Consider the following 23,334-nt stretch of genomic DNA (forward strand, 5'->3'; position numbering starts at 1 on the left):
ATGTAAAATTTGAAATATAAGAGTTAGAGCAAAAAACAGTTTTTTTCATGGTGACCCTAACGTAACTTAGAAAAAGGCGCTATATCGGTTATATCAAGAGATAGAGAAAAACTTTGTTCAACAAAGATGTCTCAAATAATTGGAACTACAACATTGTCGAACTATGTTTACCTCTATCTATAAAGATAAGAAAGTTAGATTTTTTTATTTCACCGACAATTTTGGTCACCCCATTTTTGACAACATAAAAACAAGCGCTCTATCATGAGTAAAACAGTTTTTTTCTATAGAATAACTGTCGAGCTCTAAAAAAAAAACTGTCGAGCTCTAAATGCTAATTTCCACTTAAATGCATCTCCTGGACCATTGTGCAATGGTACAATGGTCATATCAATGCATGAGAATATTACGCCATGTACAAACTACATGGAAAGTGTTTTCTGAGAGTAAAACGGATAGCTTAAACAACATAAAGATTTCACGTTGTTTGCGCTCTCCGTTGCGCCCTTATTTGCAAATTGTCTCTTATTTTGCTCTTTCATATTGCTCTTATATTGCTATGATATATATTATGAACAAACTCGCCTCTCGCTTGACAGTCATTCGTTGCGTGGACAACTACTGGACAACATCGTTGCTGGACATGCTGGACGGCGCGGGATCGAGTGCTGGAGTAGAGTAAAGTTTTCCAAGGGCCTTTCTCAAGGCTAGAGACGAATGAACTAAAAAAGTTTAAAGTCTCTATAATACGAAACCTTCCTTCCTTCCTCTCGCTTGAGTAAATACTGTACCAGTATGGGTGTACGCCACTTTTAGTGATACTTTTAGGCTCATTTTATGTAATGTATGGGGTATGTCAAAAATGTGCCAAATATTTATTTTGGATATTCAGGTCAGACTCGATTATATGTGATTCGACTATATACAATTTTGGACTCGATTATATACAATTTGAAAAAAAAATCATATTTCAAATATGATTTATATCAATCAAAAATGTAACCTTTCAGCGTTAAGGTGAAACTTAAGTGGCTATTACATGTACAGTGGGGTAAAAATCGTGATTATTGAAGAATTTACTTGGAATTGTTTGTTATCGATATTGCAGCCAAATTAAGAAGTATAGAAGTTGGGTGTCAAAGAACAAATTGTAGAGCAGTTAGAGAACTCCAATTTAATTGATAGAAACAATCAAGTTTAATATAAATTTTTAAGATAACACATAACACACATTGAATATTATTAACTTTTGAGTTTTCACTTCCAAAATGTTATTAAAATCCACTAATTTAGATGTTCTACTACTATATCCTGTAACAAATTTTCTCATCTTTCAAGTGAAAGCAACAGAATCGACTTCCGTAGCGTACTTTTTAATGTAGAACCAGTTTGAGGCAACAGAGTTCGAAAAACAAAGATCTATAATTCTGTCATTGTTGAAATTCGATCATATGCGTAGAAGAAATTTTTTTTAATCAAATATGAACATCTGTCACCTCCTGAGAGAATCTGGATAAATTTATTTTTTTCATGAAAATTTTCCAATTTATCATGAATATTTTTACATGAGCGGAGACGACCACAACAAAATAATGACAACTCAAATCATATGATCCGTTCTCGAGTTTTGCGCATAATAACATATTTGGCGATTCATTTTTATATTTATATAGAGCAATTACGCGTCAAAGCCGGCTACTGACCAAACCCTCTTCAATTTTTCGAAAGTTGGTACTCATGATGGAAGCTATCCTAAATCACTATTTTCATTATCATATGACTAATTTAAATTATGACTGATTTTTTAGGAGAGGTTTTTCAAAATCAGTGATATTTCTTTCAAAAACTTGTAACTCGGAATCCAGATGTCTGATTGGAATAAAATGTTGGGCAAAGTTTATGGAAAATTTATGAAATATTTACAACATTTTAAATGTAACAGTGCATGCAAAAATCATACTCAAAAATTGAATTTAATACTGAAAGCTGTTATACTTCAAAACAATTGAACAAACCTTGACGCTGCCGTGTCAGACTCACAAAAAAAAGGCGGACTACATATTTTCTTAAAACCTCATCAATGGGTATTAAATGAACGGTCTTAACTAGTACAATGCAGTTATTTATGAAAAATGCAATTACAAAATGGCCGCCAACACAAAATGACGATATTCATCGTTCATTTATCCCTACAATGTAATCCTTTATTTACATCATGCACACATGCAGTTTCTCCCAGTTTCCAATTCGTAAATAAAGAGTTCGGTTATTCAAGACGACATCAAAAGATATGTATTTCGCAGACTGCGAAATCATATTTAGAGCTGATGAACGTATGACTGAATGAAAGATGAGGGAAGGGAATCACGTGGGATGACGATGTTAATGAGATTTCCGGTGTAAATATTCTTCCGCTGGACCCGGTAGCGATCTCACTGATGAAGAAAACCTAGATGACTTATATTCCACTAGAATGATTGTATTCTACTGAATGTCAACCTCCCAGCACGCATACTAAGCGATCGATTTCAAAGCTTAGAGCCCTCTATTGACCATTTGAAAAAAAAGAGTCTTAACATACTAAACGCAAAAAAAAACAAATATTTTTGATACTTAATATGCAGTTCTACGGATAGTTGTCCCATGTTACAAAACCAACAACTGAGAAAAACGGATCAAAGTTTTCTAGCATATTTGTCCACCAGAGGTTTTGAACATTTCAGTTTGGCAATACACCGGGTTTTTTTATAAGCAGTACACTATTGTTAAATGTAAAGTTTCTCTCACTTAATTCAATCAAGCTGGATTACGGTTTAAAAATAAACAAAGTAATTTCGTTGTTTAGCGTACTAAAAATGTCGAGTTTCGTTTTGCATCGACAGGAAGGAAATGTGCATTGTGAGCTATTGATAAAAATTGAATCAAAGGTTCCTGAAGATGATTAGATAGCAGTTTAGAATTAAGGGGTTACTCTAGTGTAGAGACACGAATTTCGGACGTTTTTTCGAACTCCGTAAAAATAGAACAAATAATATTTTTTATTATCGATTATATCATTTTTTGTTCATCTATCTCTTAATAATTAAACAAAAATTGAACGGAGAAAAAATATTCATAACTACAATAGTTAAGAGCTGATGAAGTGAGAGGGTTAAAAAAAAGTAGTACCATGACGTACACAATTTCAGCCCTTATGGTTTTCTGAAACAGTAAAATCGAACAGACTCTGAATCAGTAAAGATGCCGCTATCGCATGAACCTCGGACAAGTCAAAAACATATTTTTTGACGAAATGGAGGCCGTTTGAAAAACAAAATGCGGTTCAAAATGCTTTTCTTAAGTTTCCCGATTTTTAAAATAATGAAATTTAATTTTATTTTTTTAGAGGTTCATGCGATAGCGAGATGCCTGCAGATTGTATCCATATAAATTCGACACGAATCGGTTCAGTAGAACTTGAGATATCGTGTACGCCAGTTTAAAAAAAGTAATTTCGAGAAAAACGCGTGTCAAGTTCATTGTTATGACCGTAGCAGGTTAGATACCGCATCACTAATGGCGCGTTTATATTAGGGAGATCTATAGCTATAGATGGGTTATTCACGTGTAAACGGGCGAGAATAAATATGATACACTTATTCGAGGTATATAAAACTTGAATAAATTCAGCATATGTAAACGCTTGTGAATTTCTCACTGGTGAGAAATCACTAAAGTTGGATGCAGTTCTACTTCAGGTGAATAAATTCATCGAAAATATGAATATATTCATTATAGAAGTTCGCGCTAGTGTAAACGGTTGATGCGATTTCTATAAATCTCATCCTATTTCTTCACATGAATATATCCCTAGTCTAAACCCACCCTAAAATGGTTCTAACTCGATAAATAATAGGATTTTAAATAAGTCCTTTCTACGGTATATTCTTGAATGCCTAAACTACAGAAATATGAAGGGAAACCGATACATGAGTCCATCGAAAGCCCAAATCGAAAGAAGGGAAAATAAATTTCATGTTAAATTCTTTTGCATCTAAAATTTTTGAGTCAAATTTTCTAGCATTGTATTTCAAATATTATTTTTCCTAAATAGTTCAAAGATTTTCCAACAACTTTACGGTACACAATATTTTAATCAGACATCTTGATTTCGAGTTATGATTTTTCGAAAAAAAATCAACGTTTCTGCATATGCCCTTGTAAAAAACAGTCTCAATTAAAATTAGTTATATGATAATGAAAATTGTGATTTTGGGTAGCTGCTACCTTATGTACAAGACAAAAAAAACCGGAGAGGGTCGCGACAAAATCGATCGTTTTTCGGCTGATTTAGCGTGGAATTGCTCGGCAAGAAAGTTCAAGCTCGATAATTGAATGAGGATTTAAATAACGCAGAACTTCAACTCTGATTGTTTGTGAGCTGCTCATTTGCAAATGCTTCGAGCATCGTTATGAATGTTTAATTTTTTTGCTATCATGTTGGGACAATATAACCGTACGCATCATTAGATGTTAAACTTCAGTATAATCCATGTCAACCTCAGTTACGGTCAACATATGGAAGAACTTAACATCAAGGAATAGCTTCAAAAAATGGTTTAATGGTTTTCGGACCAAACGAAATCAAAGTTTCCCATTGTATTTTTAAATGAATGAACCCGATCGCATGGTTCTAATAGTTGTCTTATTCGAAAAGACGCCTAGTGATCGACCACTCACCTGTATGCGTCCGCTGGTGTGCCTTCAGATGCGAACTCTTGGTGTAGACCTTCTTGCAGCCGAGGAACTGACACTTGTGTATCCTTCGCTTCGAGTCGGGACTGTGGTCATGCGTTCGCTGGTGATGTTTCGCACTGGTTACTGTGGAACAGTGGACAAATAAAAACCTAAATGCCAACCGTCCTTAAACCATTGGTTGTCGTGTACATACCTGACGATAACGACACGCTGGGGGATATCGTGGAATTCCTCTGGGCGATGGCGGCTTGCAGCTGGGGACTCACTTGTATCACCCGCGTCAGTCCAACGGCACCTTTACTGCTGGACGTCGTCAACCGTACGATCGTGTTCCGCGGTATATGGGTCCCCGTCGATACCCTCAGTATTCCCTGGTGATCTAGCAGTGCAATCTCCGACTCGGTCTTGACCGTCGCGGCCAGCGTCATGCTGGCCTTGCTGCTGGGATGGGATTCCGGTGACGAGGGAGGTGTGAGCGTTGGTAACAGATCTGAGGTCGTCGCTCGTGCCACTAGCCTTAGTTCGATCGCGTTCTGCGGGTGATGATGATGGCGATGTACGGATAGTTTGCTGAATTTCTCACTCTGTTCGTCGTTGCTGTCGGAATTGTTCGCCTCGTCGTCGTCCGGATCGAGGCGTTCCTTTTTCACCACCACCGCACAACTCAGCGAGGAACTGCTATCCCACGAGCCGGAGTAGGGCGACGATGACGAGGAGGAGGAGGATGATGAGCTCGAATGTGAGTCTGAGTTTCTATCATTTAAATTTAGCTCTTCTAAACAGTATGAATCTACTTCTACTTTCCAGCCAGCGATTGGGCCGGGCGCAGCAAACAGGTCCCAAGGTGTGTCCAGATCCGCTGGAAGTTTCTTGTAGGTCTGCAATTTAGGCTCGTCCTTCAGATATCGTTCCATCTCGTAGCAAGTCTGCAATAGAAAGAATAAAAAAAAAAAAAACACATATTTAACTCAAGAAAAGTTTGTTTTTCGATTCGATTCTATACCAAAACTATGCAAGATAAAGGGAAGAATTAAAATAGGCTGTGAATGAACAAATCGAGGTCTTGCCCCGCTGTTCGGAAAGTCATTCGGAAGGGACAGCGGCCCCGGAAAACCCGGAAAGTATAAATCAAAATGTGAGAATTTGTTGAAAAGAAAGTTAGCAAGAGTTTTATCCCTTCCTCCGTCACGGCGTCAGACGTAGGTCTGCCGCTGACCGAGAACTTGCGATATGCAAAAAAGGTTCCCTCGCCATACCGGTGAAACTACCTAGCAAAAATTTGACGAAGAATTTCTTTCGCACTTCGTCGACCCAAATGTGCCGTGGAAGGGCACACGTTCAGCCAGCCAGTCGGGTTGAGAATTGGTCCGAAGATTTCATCGAAGGAAACTTTCTGCGAGAGACAGCTGGGTAAGATGGACTGGGAAAGTTTTGCGCTATTTTGATGAGTGCACCACACCACATCGTTATTTGTGGGTGTTTCTTTTGAAGTATTTTTGTTCTGCCCCGCTTGCAGCAGTGGTAGAAATTACTCAAATTACTCATCAAGTCTGACCATCTTATATCGTTTAGGTTAACTTCTTACGTCGACAACGTTCGGTGGTGACATCATTATGATGATGTTTGTTCCACGAAACAAATGAAAAATAAACATCTGACACAAATAACAGCCACTTGAATGAGAATGAATGTTGAGGATTTTTCTTAGGTACTTGGAACTATATCTGGGTTGGCATGCAATGGTGCGTTTCCTGCTTTTTTAAAAAGAAATATCGTTGAATGAAACCCGGTTATAATATGAATTTACAAATATCTATATACTTTGGTTACTGATGAGCTTCATTGATTTCGAAATTGTGCCCTTTGTTGTCACCATAAATGATTGACCTATACCTTTCTCGGAATATTATATCAATTTCATTTGAGTGATTAAGCGTAGTATTATCATTGAAATCATTGAACGTGAACATTGAATGTCTAACGGGAGAGCATTACTACCAGATGGCAAATATAAGATTCTAAAATAGAAAATTCATCCAAAAATTTAAAAAAGGCAATTATTCATGGGTTTTCTTAATAAATTGTTTTTATATTAGAATTTTTGAATTACGTTGTTGTTGACTGATTCTCTTCACAATGTCAACTGCAATACCAGGAAGCACACAGATTGTTTATGCAAAACTTACAATCATAGTTTAACTTCACTCAATACGATTCTCAGTGAAATAGTTGCGTTACATTGGACTATCGGAAGAAAGTCAAACGATGTCGATATGTTATTCATATTACACACCTATATATTTATTTGAACGAAATTTGCACCCAATTTACATTCCCACCTACCATCCCAAAAAACATAGCCGTTAATTTAATTTCAACACTTAATCACCGCGCCCGAAAAATTCTCCTAAATATTCTCAGTTTTTTTTACCAGTCCGCACAACAACTGATGGAAAAATACCGGTTTTTTTAATGTACCGGTCTTATAAAAATTTCCATGGTCATTTTATTTCAACTCGCTTTCTAAATTGTTTCTTCTTATACTTTATATATGATACGTCATTAATTCGAGTGACTGAACTTGAGAATAGAATATTCCCTGCCTGTTTTGTAACGATAACTTATAGATTATATTGTGTTTATACAATTCTGTTCGATGATTAAGCGGAGATAAATAATAAAAAATCTCGATGCGTTCCAGAAGGAATTGCATGATAGTCACAAATTATACAGAATTCCAAATGTTGCAAACGATCAACGTTGCCAAGCATAATTTTGAGAAATCAGATACCAAGACAAGAAAAACCAGATCTGAAAACAAGATTGCTAGGTAGCAACTGACTCCTGAAAATATAAAGGGCTATAATACGGATGTTAAAAGAAACTTTTTTAACATCCGTATTATAACTCAACCAATCGTACAGCTTACCGAGTTTTCAGTAGTGTCAAAGGATACACTAACAGTTGGCTGTATGGTGAAATTGTGGGATAAAAAGACGCATAAACTATATATTCCAGAAAAACCGCTTTAGATCTATGAAGCTGCCGATAATGAGAAATGTGGAAGAATTAATAATCATGATATGAACTTTCGCATAAGTGGAAAGGCCCTTAAATTGCAAATCTTTTGATCGTTAATATTTTTTTATTAATTTCGATGTTGCTTGAGTCAATTATACTTATAGTTGCATTGAAGTGAAGTGAAGTCATTTTACGTCCTAAAACATATACCTTAATTAATAATTCTGCGGATTCTTTTACAGACACTAAGGTTATTTTGTAAGGAAATATTCTGACTCAAACTTAACCTAGTTATAATTTACTCATTCCGTGGAACATTTTGGTGCAAGAAATTATCCAGCGCCGTTTAGGAAATCCTCTAACCATTTGAATGTAATGAAAATAATTCAAAACCGAAATTGAAAATCGGAAAACTACCCAAGGGGAGAGTACAAGAAATCGGGGTTTCCGAAAAAAGTTGATTCCAAATGTCATTGAATTGCATGAAACGTCGAGATTTAATGTTGTTTAAAAAATTATTTTTGTAAAAAATCGATTTTTCATACGGAAAAATGAAGAGTGCCAAAGTCAATTTTGATAAAAAAAAATTCAAGATAACATCAAATCTTGACGATTCATGCAATTTTAAGACATTTGAAACCATTTTGTTTTTATTTTTTTGAAAACCTCGATTCCATGTACTCCTCCCTTGGGTAGTTTTTAGGTTTTCAAACAAACTCAACCACTAATAAAAGAAGTCCGATTGAACTGGAATTCTGCATAAGGTATTTTATCGTGCAAATCAGCATTTTGCAAAAACGTCCCGTTCGAAAATTCGAAGGTCACTTTTTTCCCATACATTCATTGACACACTAATGTACATGCATAAAAAATCAGAATTCATATATTGAGCAATTCCATCCCAAATTAGCCGGCCGCTGGTCCGAAATTCTCCGATTTTCTCTAAACTTGGTGCTTATGATGGAAGCTACCTAACATCACAATTTTCGTTATCATGTGACTAATTAAAATTAAAAATTAAAACTAATTAAAATTACGACAATTACGAAAATTGTAATTTAAAATTCAAAAATTCTGATGTCTTATTAAGGAATGATGTTTGCAAAAGTTTTTGGAAATGAATGTATTATTGTAAAAATAACGTTTGAAATGAAAATGTTATTACATAAAACGTTCAAAAAAAAAAACAAAAATTTTATTTAATATTAAAAACTCTTGTCAAAACACTCTCCCTTCGATATCTTTTTGTATATTTTCATTGGAAAACCTTTTTAATTTAACAGAGTTTGAAGTATAATGGTGCCGTTTTGGACTTGCCAAAATGGAGGTATGAATTTTTAAAAATTTATGAAATTTCAATACTTTAGGAAACCGTCACCATCTAAGAAAAGTAACATGGAAAATAAAATCTACATGTGCGTCAAATATTGGGTTGCTCAAAAATTAATTGCCCATTTTGATAAAAATGAAATAAATTTTTGATAAAAATCACAAATAAAATACATTTTGTTTGTGCATAGAATGAACGCATGAAGATTAGATGTAAAAAAAATTTGAAGCTTTGGAATATTTCACGAACAATTTTTCTCTATTTGTGTGTAGAGATAGTGGACAAAAACATCGGGGTGAAATAGACGAATTTCATGCCAACTCGTCTGGCTGTTGGTAGCACCATCTCAGATAGCAGTGAAACGTTGTAGGTGTAAGGACATGGGGCTTGAATGCAACTTTGCATATTTGAAATATTCAAAAAAGAATCAGACTACTTTTTTAAAAAGACCAACAAATTTTTCTTGACTTTTTACAAAAATTACTCAAAAACTATAGTACCTACACAATCCTAGTTAACAAATGAAATGTGGAGAAAAAATAGAAAGTTGACTTCTTCGACGGAACTTCATATATTGAAAAGATCTAAAACTTTTCCAGTACACTACATCGCTATCTTGACTTAAAAAAAAATTAGGATGAGTTGTATTTATTTCAAAGAAAACATGATAAAGTTGAAAACTTTTTCCCTGTAAAAGTGCCTATCTTCCGATGTATGAACGACTTGTTGTGAAAACTGTAAGAGATATTTATATATTTTGTTGTTTTTTTGAATTTATAAAAAACAGTTTTTAATTTTTAATTTTTGTAGTTATTTTTTTTAAATTGGTATTTTTTAATGAAGATATAAATAATTTTCATTTTCATCCTAATTTTCATGATTTAAATGATTTTGAACACGGCTTTTTAAAAAATCAGTCGTAATTTAAATTGGTCATATGATGATGAAAACTGTGATTTTGGGCAGCTTCCATCATATGTATCAAATTTCAATAAAACCGAAGGGGGTCAAATTAAATTTTGGTGTTTCCGACTGATTTGGCATGCCATTGCTTGACATCAAAATATAAGAAGTACTTTTTTTCGTTTTTGTGATACACAATATTTCTCCATTTTTGTGCTGCTTTAGTCAAATGTACTCATTTCCTAAAATGTATAACTTTCCGCTTGGAGAATTCTCGATCTTTTTCGATAAAAGAAAAATATTTGAATAATATCAACAACAGAAACAATCTGTCTGCAAACTGTAATCTTTCAGTGTTAAAGAAGGAGCAAATTTATCAGTTCTTTTCAGAACCATTTTATAATTTGCATGTGGTTGCAAGTCCACATTCAAGCTTCCAGAGTCACATTTTAGCCAGAGAACCGTGCTATCGGTCCATCAAAATCGATCGATACACACAGTAATGCAGTTTTGTTCGGTCGAGGCACCGCATCGATTTTCATGCCGTCTGGTGGAAAGTACTTTTGAATGTTTGCATCACATTCAAAAGTACTTTTTTTATGTTTGTTGATGTTGTTTTTATGCGTTGCCAAAGGAATAATAAGGTGATTAAGAAATGTGAGATAATGGTGATGATGGAACAAAATATAATTGTCAGTGTGTGTGTGTGTGTCTCGAGGAAGAGATGGACACTAAGGAAAAAAAATTGAAGAATAAGAATGAAATTCATAAAATCACGGAAAAATGACCACCAAAATTTGCAATACATCGTTAGTGTTCCAAATGCTCGAAACATTCTAAAATGGTGGTCGAAATGATAAAAATAAAATTGATTTTTATATACACTAAAGTCGCTTTTTACGCGGTTTTTTTTTGCGCGGTTTTTTTTTACGCGGCTTTTTTTACGCGGTTTTAGGGATTTACGCGGTTTTTTTTTACGCGGATTTTGGAATTTACGCGGTTTTTTTTACGCGGATTTCGGAATTTACGCGGTTTTTTTTTACGCGGATTTCGGAATTTACGCGGTTTTTTTTTACGCGGATTTCGGAATTTACGCGGTTTTTTTTACGCGGATTTCGGAATTTACGCGGTTTTTCCAAAAGAATCGATTTATACGCGGTATGTTGTATTTTCTTCTCAATTTGTTCATTTGTAAGACTTAAGTACGTTTGCTTCAATATTTGGAGCCAAATTCATTTTTTCTATGTTTGTCTCCTGGGAATTGAGTTAAATAACTGTGGTTTGCTCGAGGTTAACACGGTATATCTGAGGGATAAGATTTAGTATTCTCGTGATAACGTTGTCGCAATCTTGGCGAAATTGGTACCTGATTCTGGGTTCGATTTCAGCTAGCGTTGAAACGATTTTGGTAACCGAATGGAAAAAGAATAAACAACAATAGTGTAAGTAATGTGAGCTTGATCCCCTTTTTTTGTTTCGGATGTATTTCAGCGAAATTTTATATGTTTCAACACAAATTTAATATGAAATATCTTTTGTAAATTTTACTCAAAAGACTCCAAGCGATATGAATTCAAAAAAAATTTCAAGAGATGTCAAACACCAATCTAAAAAATGTGAAAGATATGTCCCCGTTTTTTATTTTTATTTATGACACTCAGCCTTTGGCTAGTTCGTCATTTGGACCAACGTCCTTACTGTTTTTTTAATTAAATCGTTTATTTTTACAGGCTCAGTTGCATAAGTTTAAAGGAGCCAAATTCATCACTATATTTTAACTAGAATATATTAACATGTTTCCTTAATTCTATGGTTAATAAAATAGGAAACCGATTACTCGCGGTCGACTCGAGTTTAGAAGGGTGACACATTTTCATTAGGAAAAGGATGGGATGTAAGGACATTTTAACAATGTTCACATTCATACATTCATACATTCTCATTCACACTCACACTTCACACTCAATTCTTGAAAACTATCCTTACATCTAAAATGTATTGCGTCCTTACTTGATTTCCGTAGAAAGCAATGATCGAAAATTCTCCTCTGGTGACATATTTGTTGGAGGGGAAAATGTTATGATTGTTAAATAGGAATTTATTTGTTCATTTAGGAAAAACCAGTTCTACATTTTCTTTTTTTGCGCTATTTGCTTTCCCAGATTAAACGTGGGCGTTAAGTGTTAAATTTACTCACAGTACCGGACAGAAGTATGTAACATCGTATATTTTTTGACTGTCACTTTACAATATGTCAAAAGATTTGTCGGATATTTTGATCAATGGTTGAATAAGTATTCGAAATTCATTTGTGTAATTTTGAAAATAATCTATTGAACGAATGAGAGATACCACTTTTAAGCAATGTAATTCCTTTTGAAAAGCCTAATTTGAAAATTGAGTTACTTGAAGCACCCTTAACCATATGTGGTGAAGTTTTTTGCCGTAGTAATCGAGATGGTTTGTTTCAAATGTTTGTATAGAAATAAATACAGTTTCGAGGGTTCAAGTTTTTTTTTACTATTCTGGAGAAAAGGATGCTATCTATTTGCGTCCGATCTTAGCGATTGTTCTTCATCTACCAGTAAAAATATGTATATTCGTGATTCACAAAGGCTATTTACTTTTTCCAAAGAAAGACTGCCCCAATCGGACATAAGACAACCTAATATTTCTCCACGGTGAAAAAGTTCAAACGCTTTTTGCTTTTTTCTGAACTGAATTTGTTCATGCATATTATAGCATTTCATAGAAGCAGATATCATTTACTACGACTCAAAAGATAGACACATTTGGTTGATGGAGCTCAAAGTACTGTTTTGTCTCAAATTCCGAACACTTAATTTTCAAATGTAAATTTACTAAACTTTAATGTTATAAATAATAGAATAATGAAAGCCTTGACATTGTTTGAGGTATTGGCTACATTCAAATAACATTTACAGGTATCGATACAGCTTATAATTCATAAGACTAAGCATTTGCAAAAAATGTGTCGAAACCAATAACACATTGTTTGCGTTAGCAAATTCCGCAGTTTTTCAGTTTTTGTAGTTGTATAACTATTTTGTATGCTGTTTTCATGTTAAGTGCTATAAAAGGTATGGATCTACTAGAAATCTTTTATGCAGACATCTTCTTTAAAATTAGTATTAAAGTAGTGATCGGAATTTGAATCAAGTTTCGACGCATGATTCATATTCCGAACTGTAGTTTGGATACTCTATTTTCAGGCAAATACAGCAATAGTCCACAAATTAGGATGCAAGTACAGTCCAATTGTGGAGCAACTGATGTAAAGATGTTTGTAAGCTCCGTTCTTGTAGCACATAGTTCGCAGGCGCAATCCAACGAAAGCAAAATGAATTTTCTTGGTCAGGTTTTCAACTAAAACCACAATAATGAAACCGGATTTCTGAAGTAATATATTCACTCTATTATATACAGAGTCGATTATATACTGACACGATTATCTATGGTTCGATTATATACAATTTTGGACTATAATACACTCAGTTTGAAAAAAAAGTCTTATATCTCAAATAGCCTTTTTTCAAGAAAGAAAAAAAGTAATATTTCAAAGTTAAGGTGAAAGTTTATTGGATATTATAAGTACAATGGAGTAAAAACCGTGGTAATTAGGAAATTCTAATTGAAGACTCACCAGGAATTGTTTAAAATGATATTGCTGCGGAATAAGAAAATATAGGAGCTAGATGTCGAAGAACAAATTATAGAGCGTTCAGAAAGCTTCAATTAAATTTCAAGAAACAATCAAGTTTATTATGCATTTTTTTTTTTTTGATAAAATTAATAACAAATTAAAAACTTTAGAGTTTTTGTCGCTCTAATTGTTGATAAAATTTACCAATTTAGATGTTTCATATAAAATACAAAATATAGAAACATAGAGTAACATTTTTTCTCATTTTTCGAACAGTACAACCAATTTTGCCAAGTTTTCGTAACTATTGATTGTACTTGTTTTTTATAGTTTATATGGTTGCGTGACCAAGGGCACTATATTTTAAATATTTTTTTCTTGAAAGCTTCTTCTTTCTAGAAAAAAGTTATTTATAGAAAAAGAGAAAAATCTGATTTTTCGGACCATCGGCAAACTCATAACTCGAAAACGATAAAAATCACATTTCTGATTTTCGATTATCTTGTGTGGAAAAACCAGAACTTTCAAGAAACATAAAAAAATATAGCGTCCTTGGATCATGTAAACTATAAGCAAACAAATACAATCAATAATTACGAAAACAAAATCCAACTGTTTTGCTAGTATAACATTTTTTCAAGAAAGACTAGCTAATTGGCTTTAATTTGATATATCGATCATGTGAAGCGGTCCAGTAGTTCGAAAGTAATTTTTTCAAATTGCATTTTTGCAATTTGAAAAAATTACAATACAAACAAATGTTTTCGGAATTTAGACAAATTTAATTAAACATATTTTTAGTTTTTTACCATGATATTTTTACCAATGTATTCATAAATCAATTTTATTGTAGTCAAGTGGAAAAAAGAATTTCTTTTATTGATCTAATCACTATCATTAGCAACACGTGGATGTTTGCGGTTAGATGATGTGGCGATATCTTCCTCATCCGAAGAAATCGGACGAGATCGTCTGCGTTCCAATGGTAAGCTGAAATCCTCGTCATCTGTAAAGATATTATTAAAATACTTTTCACTTTAAACATCAATGTCACTACCTTCATCGATAACTGTTGGCTGTGTTTTTTCGTTCAATCTATTGTAGCGAAGCATACACAGTTTCAAATCATTCCGAAATGAAACGGCTCTCTCAACACAAGGATCCTTTTCCATAAAATGTTTTACGAGGGTATCCGCTAATTTATTCCCGTCTTCGATATCACATGGCTTGATATCCCGGTCTTCATCGTCCTCTAAAGGCTCCGATGTGACTAAACTCTGCATCAGTTCATCATCTTCAATTTCGGTGTCTTCAAGAAGCTCTTCAACGTCTCTACTATCCATATCTTTGAATCCTTTCCCTCCAATTGCATGTGCCAGAATGAGAATTTCTGATTCTTCCACATTTGAAGGGTCTGTTGAACCAGCTTTCACGCATTCTGGCCATAGTGGCTTCCAGCACGAATTCAATGTTTTAGATTTCATAGAAGACAGAGCCTTTCCTATGAACGTCAGAGCGTCTCTTATCTTAAATTCTTTCCACGCTTGAATTACCGTCATCGTTTCATCGCTTTCAAGCTTTTCGAGGATGTACCGAATACATTGTTTAATGTACAACTTCTTGAAAGCAGCAATTATTCCTTGATCTTGAGGCTGTAACAAAGAAGTTGTATTCGGTGGAAGAAACACAACTTGAACGTTTGGGTGCTTGATAACTAGGTGTCCTGGAGCGTTATCCAAAATCAAAAGCACGTGGAACTCCAAACCTTTTCCTTCCAAGTATGTTTTCACTTCCGGAATAAACATATCGTAAAACCATTCCTCAAAAACGGCTTTTGTGACCCACGCTTTAGTGTTAGCTTTCCAGTGCACTGGCAGTTTGTTGAAATCAGCCCCCTTCAACGAGCGGGGCGTCATAGCACGATTGATCAATAGCGGTTTCAACATAAGGTCGCCTGAAGCATTACTGCAAAATAACAGGGTAACCCTGTCTTTGGCCGCTTTGAAACCACTGGCATATTGCTCCTGCTGCGTAATGTAGGTACGAGACGGCATTCTTTTCCAAAAAAGACCCGTTTCATCTCCATTGAACACTTGGTCACCATGATACGCACCTTCTTTTATGATCTTAGCGAGCTTTGGAGGAAAACTATTTGCAGCCGAAACATCGGCCGATGCGGATTCACCCTTGATTTTAACGTTGCGAATGGAATTACTACGTATAAAGTTATAAAACCATCCCTTACTCGCGGTAAAGTCTTTCTTTTTACTTGAAGACGGCTCATTCTTCTCTAACCAAAGGTAAAGGCTCAAAGCTTTCTCCCTTATTAATTCCTGATCCAAGGGTATTTTCTTCTGCGCGTGATCTTCGATCCACATATGAAGTGCCTTTTCCATCTTGACCATCAATGGATCTCGTGTATATGATGAGGATTTTGTTGCATAGATAGTGCCCTGAGCTGCTGTCTGTCTGATGCTATCTTGATTCTTTTTAATTGTACGCACAGTCGATTCGTTGATTTTTAAATTCCTGCCGACGTTTGCAACAGATTTCCCATCTTGAAGGGCATCCAAAATATTGAGCTTCATTTCCAAAGAAAGAGACACTCTTGATCTGTTTTTTTTGAAGGCGGTTTTTTGCGAAGCCATTTTAGAATATGCCTTTAATCAAAAATTTTGAATACTGCTGACGTCTTCAGCTAACTGTCGAAAAGCGGAACTGCACACGATTACCCCCAAGGTTGGGTAACTCGCTGGGAACTGGCCGAACTCGACCGAACACAAACTGGCTAGACTCTACAACCACCACGGTTCAGGAACTGCACTTTCACTTTAACTTTCACTGCAAGATTAAATCACGAATAACTTCTTAATGCGATTTCGTCCTTTTATATGTGTTCAGTTCCACACCGAATGAACTGAAGCGACAGCATCTAGCAGCACACATAATTTGCACACGACCCCACAAACCACGAGTACCCCTCCCACAGCGCAACTATGAGCTAGCCATCACCAACACACGCTGTGCCCGACTGCATAAAAATAAATTTGGTTCACTCCGACTGAACGGATCAGTGAAAAATGCAGTGTGAATGATCGCAAAATATACTATTTCAGAGTGCGATTTAGGCTGTAACGATGACAATGAGTTCAAATTTGACGATATATTGACGAATACTGTTCGGAATTGTTCAGTCATAGTGAACCAACTCTCAAAAAATACATCATTTAGTTCAGTCAGAGCGGACTTTGTACGTATAGGCAGCCAAATAACAGCCTTTTTTGGCATGATACTTGATGTTTTTTTACAACTATCATACATCACAGTATTGGCAGAGAGTAGCTCAAACTTCTGAGAACAATATTGAACGAAAAAATTAAATGCTTTGTAAATTGCAGAGCATTAAACTTTATGTTCGTTTTCTCGAAATCATAAAAATGTCACATGGCCCGGTCTGACTTAACACCGACCATATAACAGATAGGTATGCTTTTAGAACAATTCAATGTAGCCAATACATATATAAGATACTGTAGAAACAGTTTGTATACTCTTACATTTGAAATTTGTTGTTAAAATAGTAATTTGAGGCAGGGTTAAAATATGCTTCTACGTATTTTGGTCATGCCACCTAACCAAACAGCTCTTTACTTACCACTCGGTTGTTGCACGTTGGACGGAACAACAACTTGTAGCGATTTACAGATAATTCAAAGATAAAACAGGCATAAAATGCGTAAAAACCTACTTGTAACTACTTTCTAGTTGAATCTCTGACTGTTTTTTATTTATACAATAAGTATCTTCGGGAGCTGGGACCGACACTTATATTGTTCAAACGCTCTTGATGCGCGCTGAATGGGAAGCAGAGCACGAAAAAATCGGGGCTTAACGTGTTAAATCCATCGAAAAATGGATGAGCAATAAGCGGTAGAATCTGGACATTTTCAATCTGTACCCCCAACATGTTCCAGAAAGACAAAATCCTATGTTTAAAGGTGCTCCCCGCAGAAACAAGAGGAGCGCTATCGCGCTTCTCCGCACTCAAACGGTTAAACAGGTATTTACATGCAATCGGCCAAGGAGCTACCTTCGTGAAGCCTTGTGTCACGCAATATATGCACACAATATGCAATTTGTTTGAATATGGGTTGCATTTTATATCAATAATTCACTGACTATTAGTTTTTTACGTGTATTTTAAAATTTAGGGTGGTTTATTTTTACGCGGATTTTGGAATTTACGCGGTTTTTTTTTACGCGGATTTTGGAATTTACGCGGTTTTTTTTTACGCGGATTTTGGAATTTACGCGGTTTTTTTTTACGCGGATTTTGGAATTTACGCGGTTTTTTTTTACGCGGATTTTGGAATTTACGCGGTTTTTTTTTACGCGGATTTTGGAATTTACGCGGTTTTCGTTTACGCGGCACGTATCCCCCGCGTAAAAAGCGACTCCAGTGTACTCCTTGCTGGATGAAAGAGCTGGAGTAAATTAAGGAGTGTTTTGGGCTTATTGGTAACTTTTCCCGATCGATCATTCAATTTTCGCGAATTCGTCCATTGTTTCCGTCCATTGTTATTATTTATTCAACACAAGTTAATGCACGAAATTTCTATATTAACACATATGTGTTCTTATCTTCATAATTTTAGTCAACTTATTAAAAATCAGTTATTTTTACTCAAACGTCTTGTGGTCGTAACATTGTGGAACGTTTCCATTGTCACATGTCAATACGTTTCCGTCGAAACGTGTGCTAACGGCCTCGGAGTGGTTTCATTCCATTCTGGGAGTGAACAAAACTCGATTTCGACATCCATTAGGGAATGTTCCACCTCAGCAAACGCTTTCTCATTTTACACCCTCACTCGAACAAAACCTTTTTTTTTTTTTTTTATCTTCGCTTATTTTTCGTCGGCCTATTTCCGCCACTTTAGTGCCAATCACCGACATCAGGGAGGCGACTCCACCTGTTCCTACCTATCAGACTCAACAACTCATGAGCCGGGCCAACTTCTTTTACTTCCGCTCCGAAGGAAGACGTAACCAGAGATTTTTCGCCTCAGAAAATCCCAACGACGCCAGCTGGGATTGAACCCAGGCCGATCGGATTGTGAGGCTGTTACGCTAACCATACAACCACTGGCGCCGTCGAACAAAACCTTATAACAGTGCAAAACAACTCCTTTAAATTTTCCTTTGAAGCCCCGCGTACAAGTTCGTAAACTAGAAATATTCTTCCGCGAAAGCTAAACAAAAAATCTGAGAACTTCTTAATTACAAAATACTTTACAGGTACCATGTTTCCCCCCTCACTGCTTGCCTGCCGGTTGGCAGTAATACTAGCAGAACCAGCAGTAGGAAAGATCTCAATTTCGCGCGCGCTTCCCCTCTACCCCAAATGGCGCTGCCCATTGTTTTCACGCAGAAACAATCGACTGCATATAATGAAACGTGCTTTCGGCTCCGATTAACGGCGCTAAGGGAGGCGTATTTAATGGGCGTCCTTTCGGTGTCTACTCCCGAAACTCCTCTCGCAGCAGCATTCAAGTTTGTTCAATGGGAAAATTTTGCACGCCGAGTTCGCGCGCGTTTAATTAAATTCGTCACAGGCGCGGGCTAAATTTCCAAGACGGAAAGTTTGAACCAGTGCCGGAGCAACGGTTCATCACTGTCAAGCGAAAAGTGTCAAGGTGTCAGCCGGCGCGCTACGCTAATCAAGCCGGCAGCATCTATGGAGCTAATATGAGTACTTTGTTGAGATTTTTCAGACTGAATTGGATCCGTTTGATAACAACAACTAACGATGGAATGATGAATTTTTTTATGAAAACGTGTTTCCGAGCGATGCTAAATTTATATTCTCACTGGAAACGCCAACAAATGTCATTTGACGTTATTTTTTGTTATATATATTTTTAAATATATATATAAAGCTACACGTCAGGCATAAGCAAGTACCGAGCATTCAACTTCCGCACGATTTCTGCTGAAAGTTCACAATATCCTTTTCATACTCTCCGAGAACTGCATGTCTCACCAAAGTTGTCTTTCCCTCGTCAGTGCCAAAAGGATCGCCCACCACCCCCTTCCAAACGGCATTTTTCTAATGCAGTTCGTTACGTTTTGCGGCATACGCTGGCTGCATCTCAAGTACACTTGCGGAGAATGATACATCTGACAGTTTCCTTTCGATTAGAACTCGGAGTATATCGTCGCTCTACGGTTCTCCTTCTTCCATCGACCGAAACCGACCGCGGCGGTGTCTAGCTCATGATGAAATGATACTATTTGAGCTGTTTGCGAGTCCACCTCCGGTGCTTCCCTTCCTCGTCATCGTCACCGCGGTCGTCATGTTCAGTCCGAGCTGGTGCGGATTGCACCGCGAAGGACAAAGCTAACCCTTTCCGGGAGCACAGTGTCGCGAGTGAGAAGTGGAAATAACTATGTCGAACCTCACGTACTGGTCGGGAACAAAGTAAGAACGCTGCCAAGGAAGCCATTAGTTAGGATAATGCTACCGACGGGAAACAGGAAAAAAGTCGGAAAGAAATGACAAGCTAAGCAGCGCTCACACACACACATACACACTCAAACACCGCGGAATGGGAAACGGATGCGAACTTGATGGACGGCAAAAATAGGAAGAGAGAAAAGCGGAAACACAGCGAATGGAGAACCGTTCGGATATGGTGATTATTATTCTGCTCATAATTTTAATTTCAAGAGGATTCTGTTTCGAGTTCCACCATTATTGGTCCGTGGTGTATTTTTTTTGTCTAGCTCTCCAAAGAAAAATACAAACACACAGGACTTTAGGGGGAAGGATGTGCTAAGCTTGATTTATGCTTCGCTATCAGTCAGAACGCGTCACTAAGAATGATTAATTGACAGAAGCTAGCAGGAATATAGCGAGGCAGTGAGGTATGGCGTTTTTTTTGCGAAGATTGCACCTGCAATTCCCAATAGTTCTTTTTTTGTTCATTGTCCGACGTGCAGCACATTGTGGAGTTCAGAAATTTGAGCTCATTAAAGTCACAAAGTGACCCTTTCCACTCCAGAGATAGGTTCGTTCCCGATAAAATGCAATTAATTTGAATCGCTGTCAACAGTGTCACTACCCTTGTCATGAACCAGCATGGTTCGAAAATTAACAGTAAAAAAATGGAAGGGAGCCTTGAAGTTTTTTTATTACGGATGTTGCCCTTTCTTCGTAGGTTTAATTCATTGGGGATCTATTCAATAAATTCTTTTTGTTGTAGAGTTACCTGAGTTACAATTGGCGACAATGATAGATGTGTTCTGTCAACACATGATGTTTACGATGGTTGGATTATTTGAGTCAATTTTTCAATTGTAAATATTTGAAGATGGAACGGGTAAAAAAAACTTAGTTATGATAGTTTTTTGTCCGATGAAACCTTAACACTTGAAAGTATCATTGTCGAACGTCGTTGAAACAAATCAAAATGCTATAAGAAAAATGTATTGCGAGGAAGAATAAAACAAACAATGTATTTCTTATCTATTGATTATAATTAAATTATTATCAAGTTGTTAATTCAATATGAAGGGACAATGTCTTTTTTCGGAAGAACGGGAACAAATTATTAAAATTTATTGATTTTGGTTCCGGAGTTTATCAGAAGAAAAAAAAATAATTTGTTCCCATTCTTCCGAATAAAGACGTTGTTCTTCTCATCATATTTTTTTGTTCTTAATTGGTATGACACCCTAACATAAACCTTCTTATTGATTCCAACTTTGCGCAAATAATTTCAAATAGTTTTACAGTCGATCTTGAGCTTCTGGGCGATGCTACGACTAATATGCCATTCAACTTCGTGTATTTCTGTGATTTTATAGGCATTTTCGACTACGGGTCTGCCTGGTACGACTTTAAAATCAAAAATGCCTGAATGGAAAAACTAAAGTTGCACGTAATTATCTGTTATAGTATCGGTCCCATAAATAGCATTGACAATTCCAGCAGCCTGGCGTACAACTTCACCTTCATTAAAAAAAACCTGTAAAATGTGCCGAACTTTCTCTTTTTTGACTTTCATTGTTAACACTCTGTAACTCACAACTGAATGGAACAAACAAAAAACAACAAAAAGATTGTTCTTAGTGTGAAATGTCACCTTTACAACCAACCTAAACTTGAAATTGTATGATCGATATTACGTGAGATATCGATCGCTACAGCCAACTGCCGAGAAAATATCGAATTTCTGTTTCCCCAACCTAAAATAAAAAACCAATGTTTCCCCAAACAAAAGGTACCACAGGTTTAGTCATTGAAAATAACATTGAGTCTAATTCGGCAAGCAGTTTGATTTTTTCGCAGATTGTTATCATCAAACTTCCTCGTTGATTAAACAAAACGATGTTAAAAACGCAAATAAAGTACCTTTCCAGATAAATCTGTACTTGTGGCAACACTGTCAAGAGTCTTGAAAGTAATTTTTTTCCAAATGGCGAAGATTTAAATGTCTATTTTTAGGCGAAAGCGTTTGAAAATCGTATTTCTGTGGTCTTTGAGGTGCCGAGACAAAAAAGTTCAGTATCCAGTTAAGTATTTTTCTTAAAAAATTCATTTGCAAAAAAAACAATAAATCAGAATCTTATTCATGATAAGGGTGTTACGATCAAAATTCGGTCAAAAAAGAGCTCATGTTTTTGTAATAAATCGTTAATTTGTACAGGCTCAGTTACATAAGTTTAAAAGAGCCAAATTCTATATCTAATTTTAGTTCTGAAGCATATTGACAATATTACCACGGTCCACGGTTCATACGTTGACTGCCATATCAAACACCGGTGAGGGGAAGGGGAAGGTCGGGAAAGACGGACAGGGCGGGTGAGATGGACACTTATGTATAATTGATGAAATATATTTTTATTTTAAATTTGAATGATGCAAAAACTTACAATTCGTCACGTGAGTGTTTTAGCCTTTCTTTCCTTCCATCGAATCAGCGGTAAGTTTTCTCATTTTTAGTCCAGACAAATTGATGTTGAAATTTCGCAAAATTTCTGCCTTAAAAACATGTTTCATTATGAAAATAAACCTAAACTATCGATTTGTGGTGAGATAGTCACCCATTTTTTGTGTAAATAATGAAAAAATCAACTTTTACTTAGGGGATTCTTCTTTACAACGGTTCCGCTACTCAAATCTTCAAATCGCTGAAGGTGGCTAAATCGATAGTGATGTACTGAAACGTTTTCTTGAATGTGCAAGTGTTGTTCTGATGGATAAGAGGACGGATTTTGGTGGAATATACGATCAGAAGCTGAGGTTGAAGGTATTGAGATAACTAACTCAAACTCTGGGACTACAACAATGGGAAGCAAAATGTGGAGGCCATAAGATCACTTGTACCACGAAAGTTGTACAAGATTTTGACGAAGTACACCCAGGTTTTTTTTACGCGGGGGATACGTACCTCATAAAAAAAACCGCGTTAATTCGAAAATCCGCGAAAAAAAATCCGCCTTAATTGAAAAATCCGCGTTAATTGTAAAATCCGCGTTAATTGGAAAATCCGCGTAAAAAAAAAAGGTCACCTAAAATCTACGTAAGCATCGTGATAGAGTGCGGCACTTATTTCCGTCATAAGCGCTAAGTTTCGTCGCAAGCACTGATAACCGTTACGCGGTACCCGTGTTA

At 36.0% G+C, this 23,334-nt stretch overlaps 2 protein-coding genes across 3 annotated transcripts in view; both read right to left on the reverse strand.

Annotated features, from left to right (window-relative positions):
* The window catches only part of LOC129764871 (Krueppel-like factor luna), a 118,896-nt gene extending 113,245 nt beyond the window's left edge, over positions 1 to 5,651 (reverse strand). For both annotated transcript variants that reach the window (XM_055764422.1, XM_055764423.1), the window contains exons 1-2: positions 4,931 to 5,651; positions 4,720 to 4,860 (exon numbers count right to left, since the gene is read on the reverse strand). In XM_055764422.1, the coding sequence (XP_055620397.1) occupies positions 4,720 to 4,860; positions 4,931 to 5,651 (862 nt within the window). The remainder of the gene's footprint in view (positions 1 to 4,719; positions 4,861 to 4,930) is intronic.
* Positions 5,652 to 13,836: 8,185 nt separating this feature from the next.
* Positions 13,837 to 16,303, reverse strand: LOC129770716 (tigger transposable element-derived protein 1-like). Its single transcript, XM_055773709.1, has 2 exons — positions 14,713 to 16,303; positions 13,837 to 14,661 (listed from the first exon to the last, which is right to left on the reverse strand). The coding sequence occupies exons 1-2, from the start codon at positions 16,301 to 16,303 to the stop codon at positions 14,540 to 14,542; spliced, it is 1,713 nt and encodes a 570-aa protein (XP_055629684.1). The 3' UTR covers positions 13,837 to 14,539.
* Between the last annotated feature and the right edge of the window lie 7,031 nt (positions 16,304 to 23,334).

This window comes from Toxorhynchites rutilus, chromosome 2, assembly GCF_029784135.1.
Source record: "Toxorhynchites rutilus septentrionalis strain SRP chromosome 2, ASM2978413v1, whole genome shotgun sequence".
In the NCBI taxonomy this organism is placed as follows: domain Eukaryota; kingdom Metazoa; phylum Arthropoda; class Insecta; order Diptera; family Culicidae; genus Toxorhynchites; species Toxorhynchites rutilus.

Bases quoted from the DNA above. Each gene is read 5' to 3' on its own strand.
- LOC129770716 (XM_055773709.1), bottom strand. From the start codon at position 16,303: ATGGCTTCGCAAAAAACCGCCTTCAAAAAAAACAGATCAAGAGTGTCT. The intron at 14,662-14,712 runs GTAGTGACATTG...ATATCTTTACAG, and splicing joins GCCAACAGTTATCGATGAAG to ATGACGAGGATTTCAGCTTA.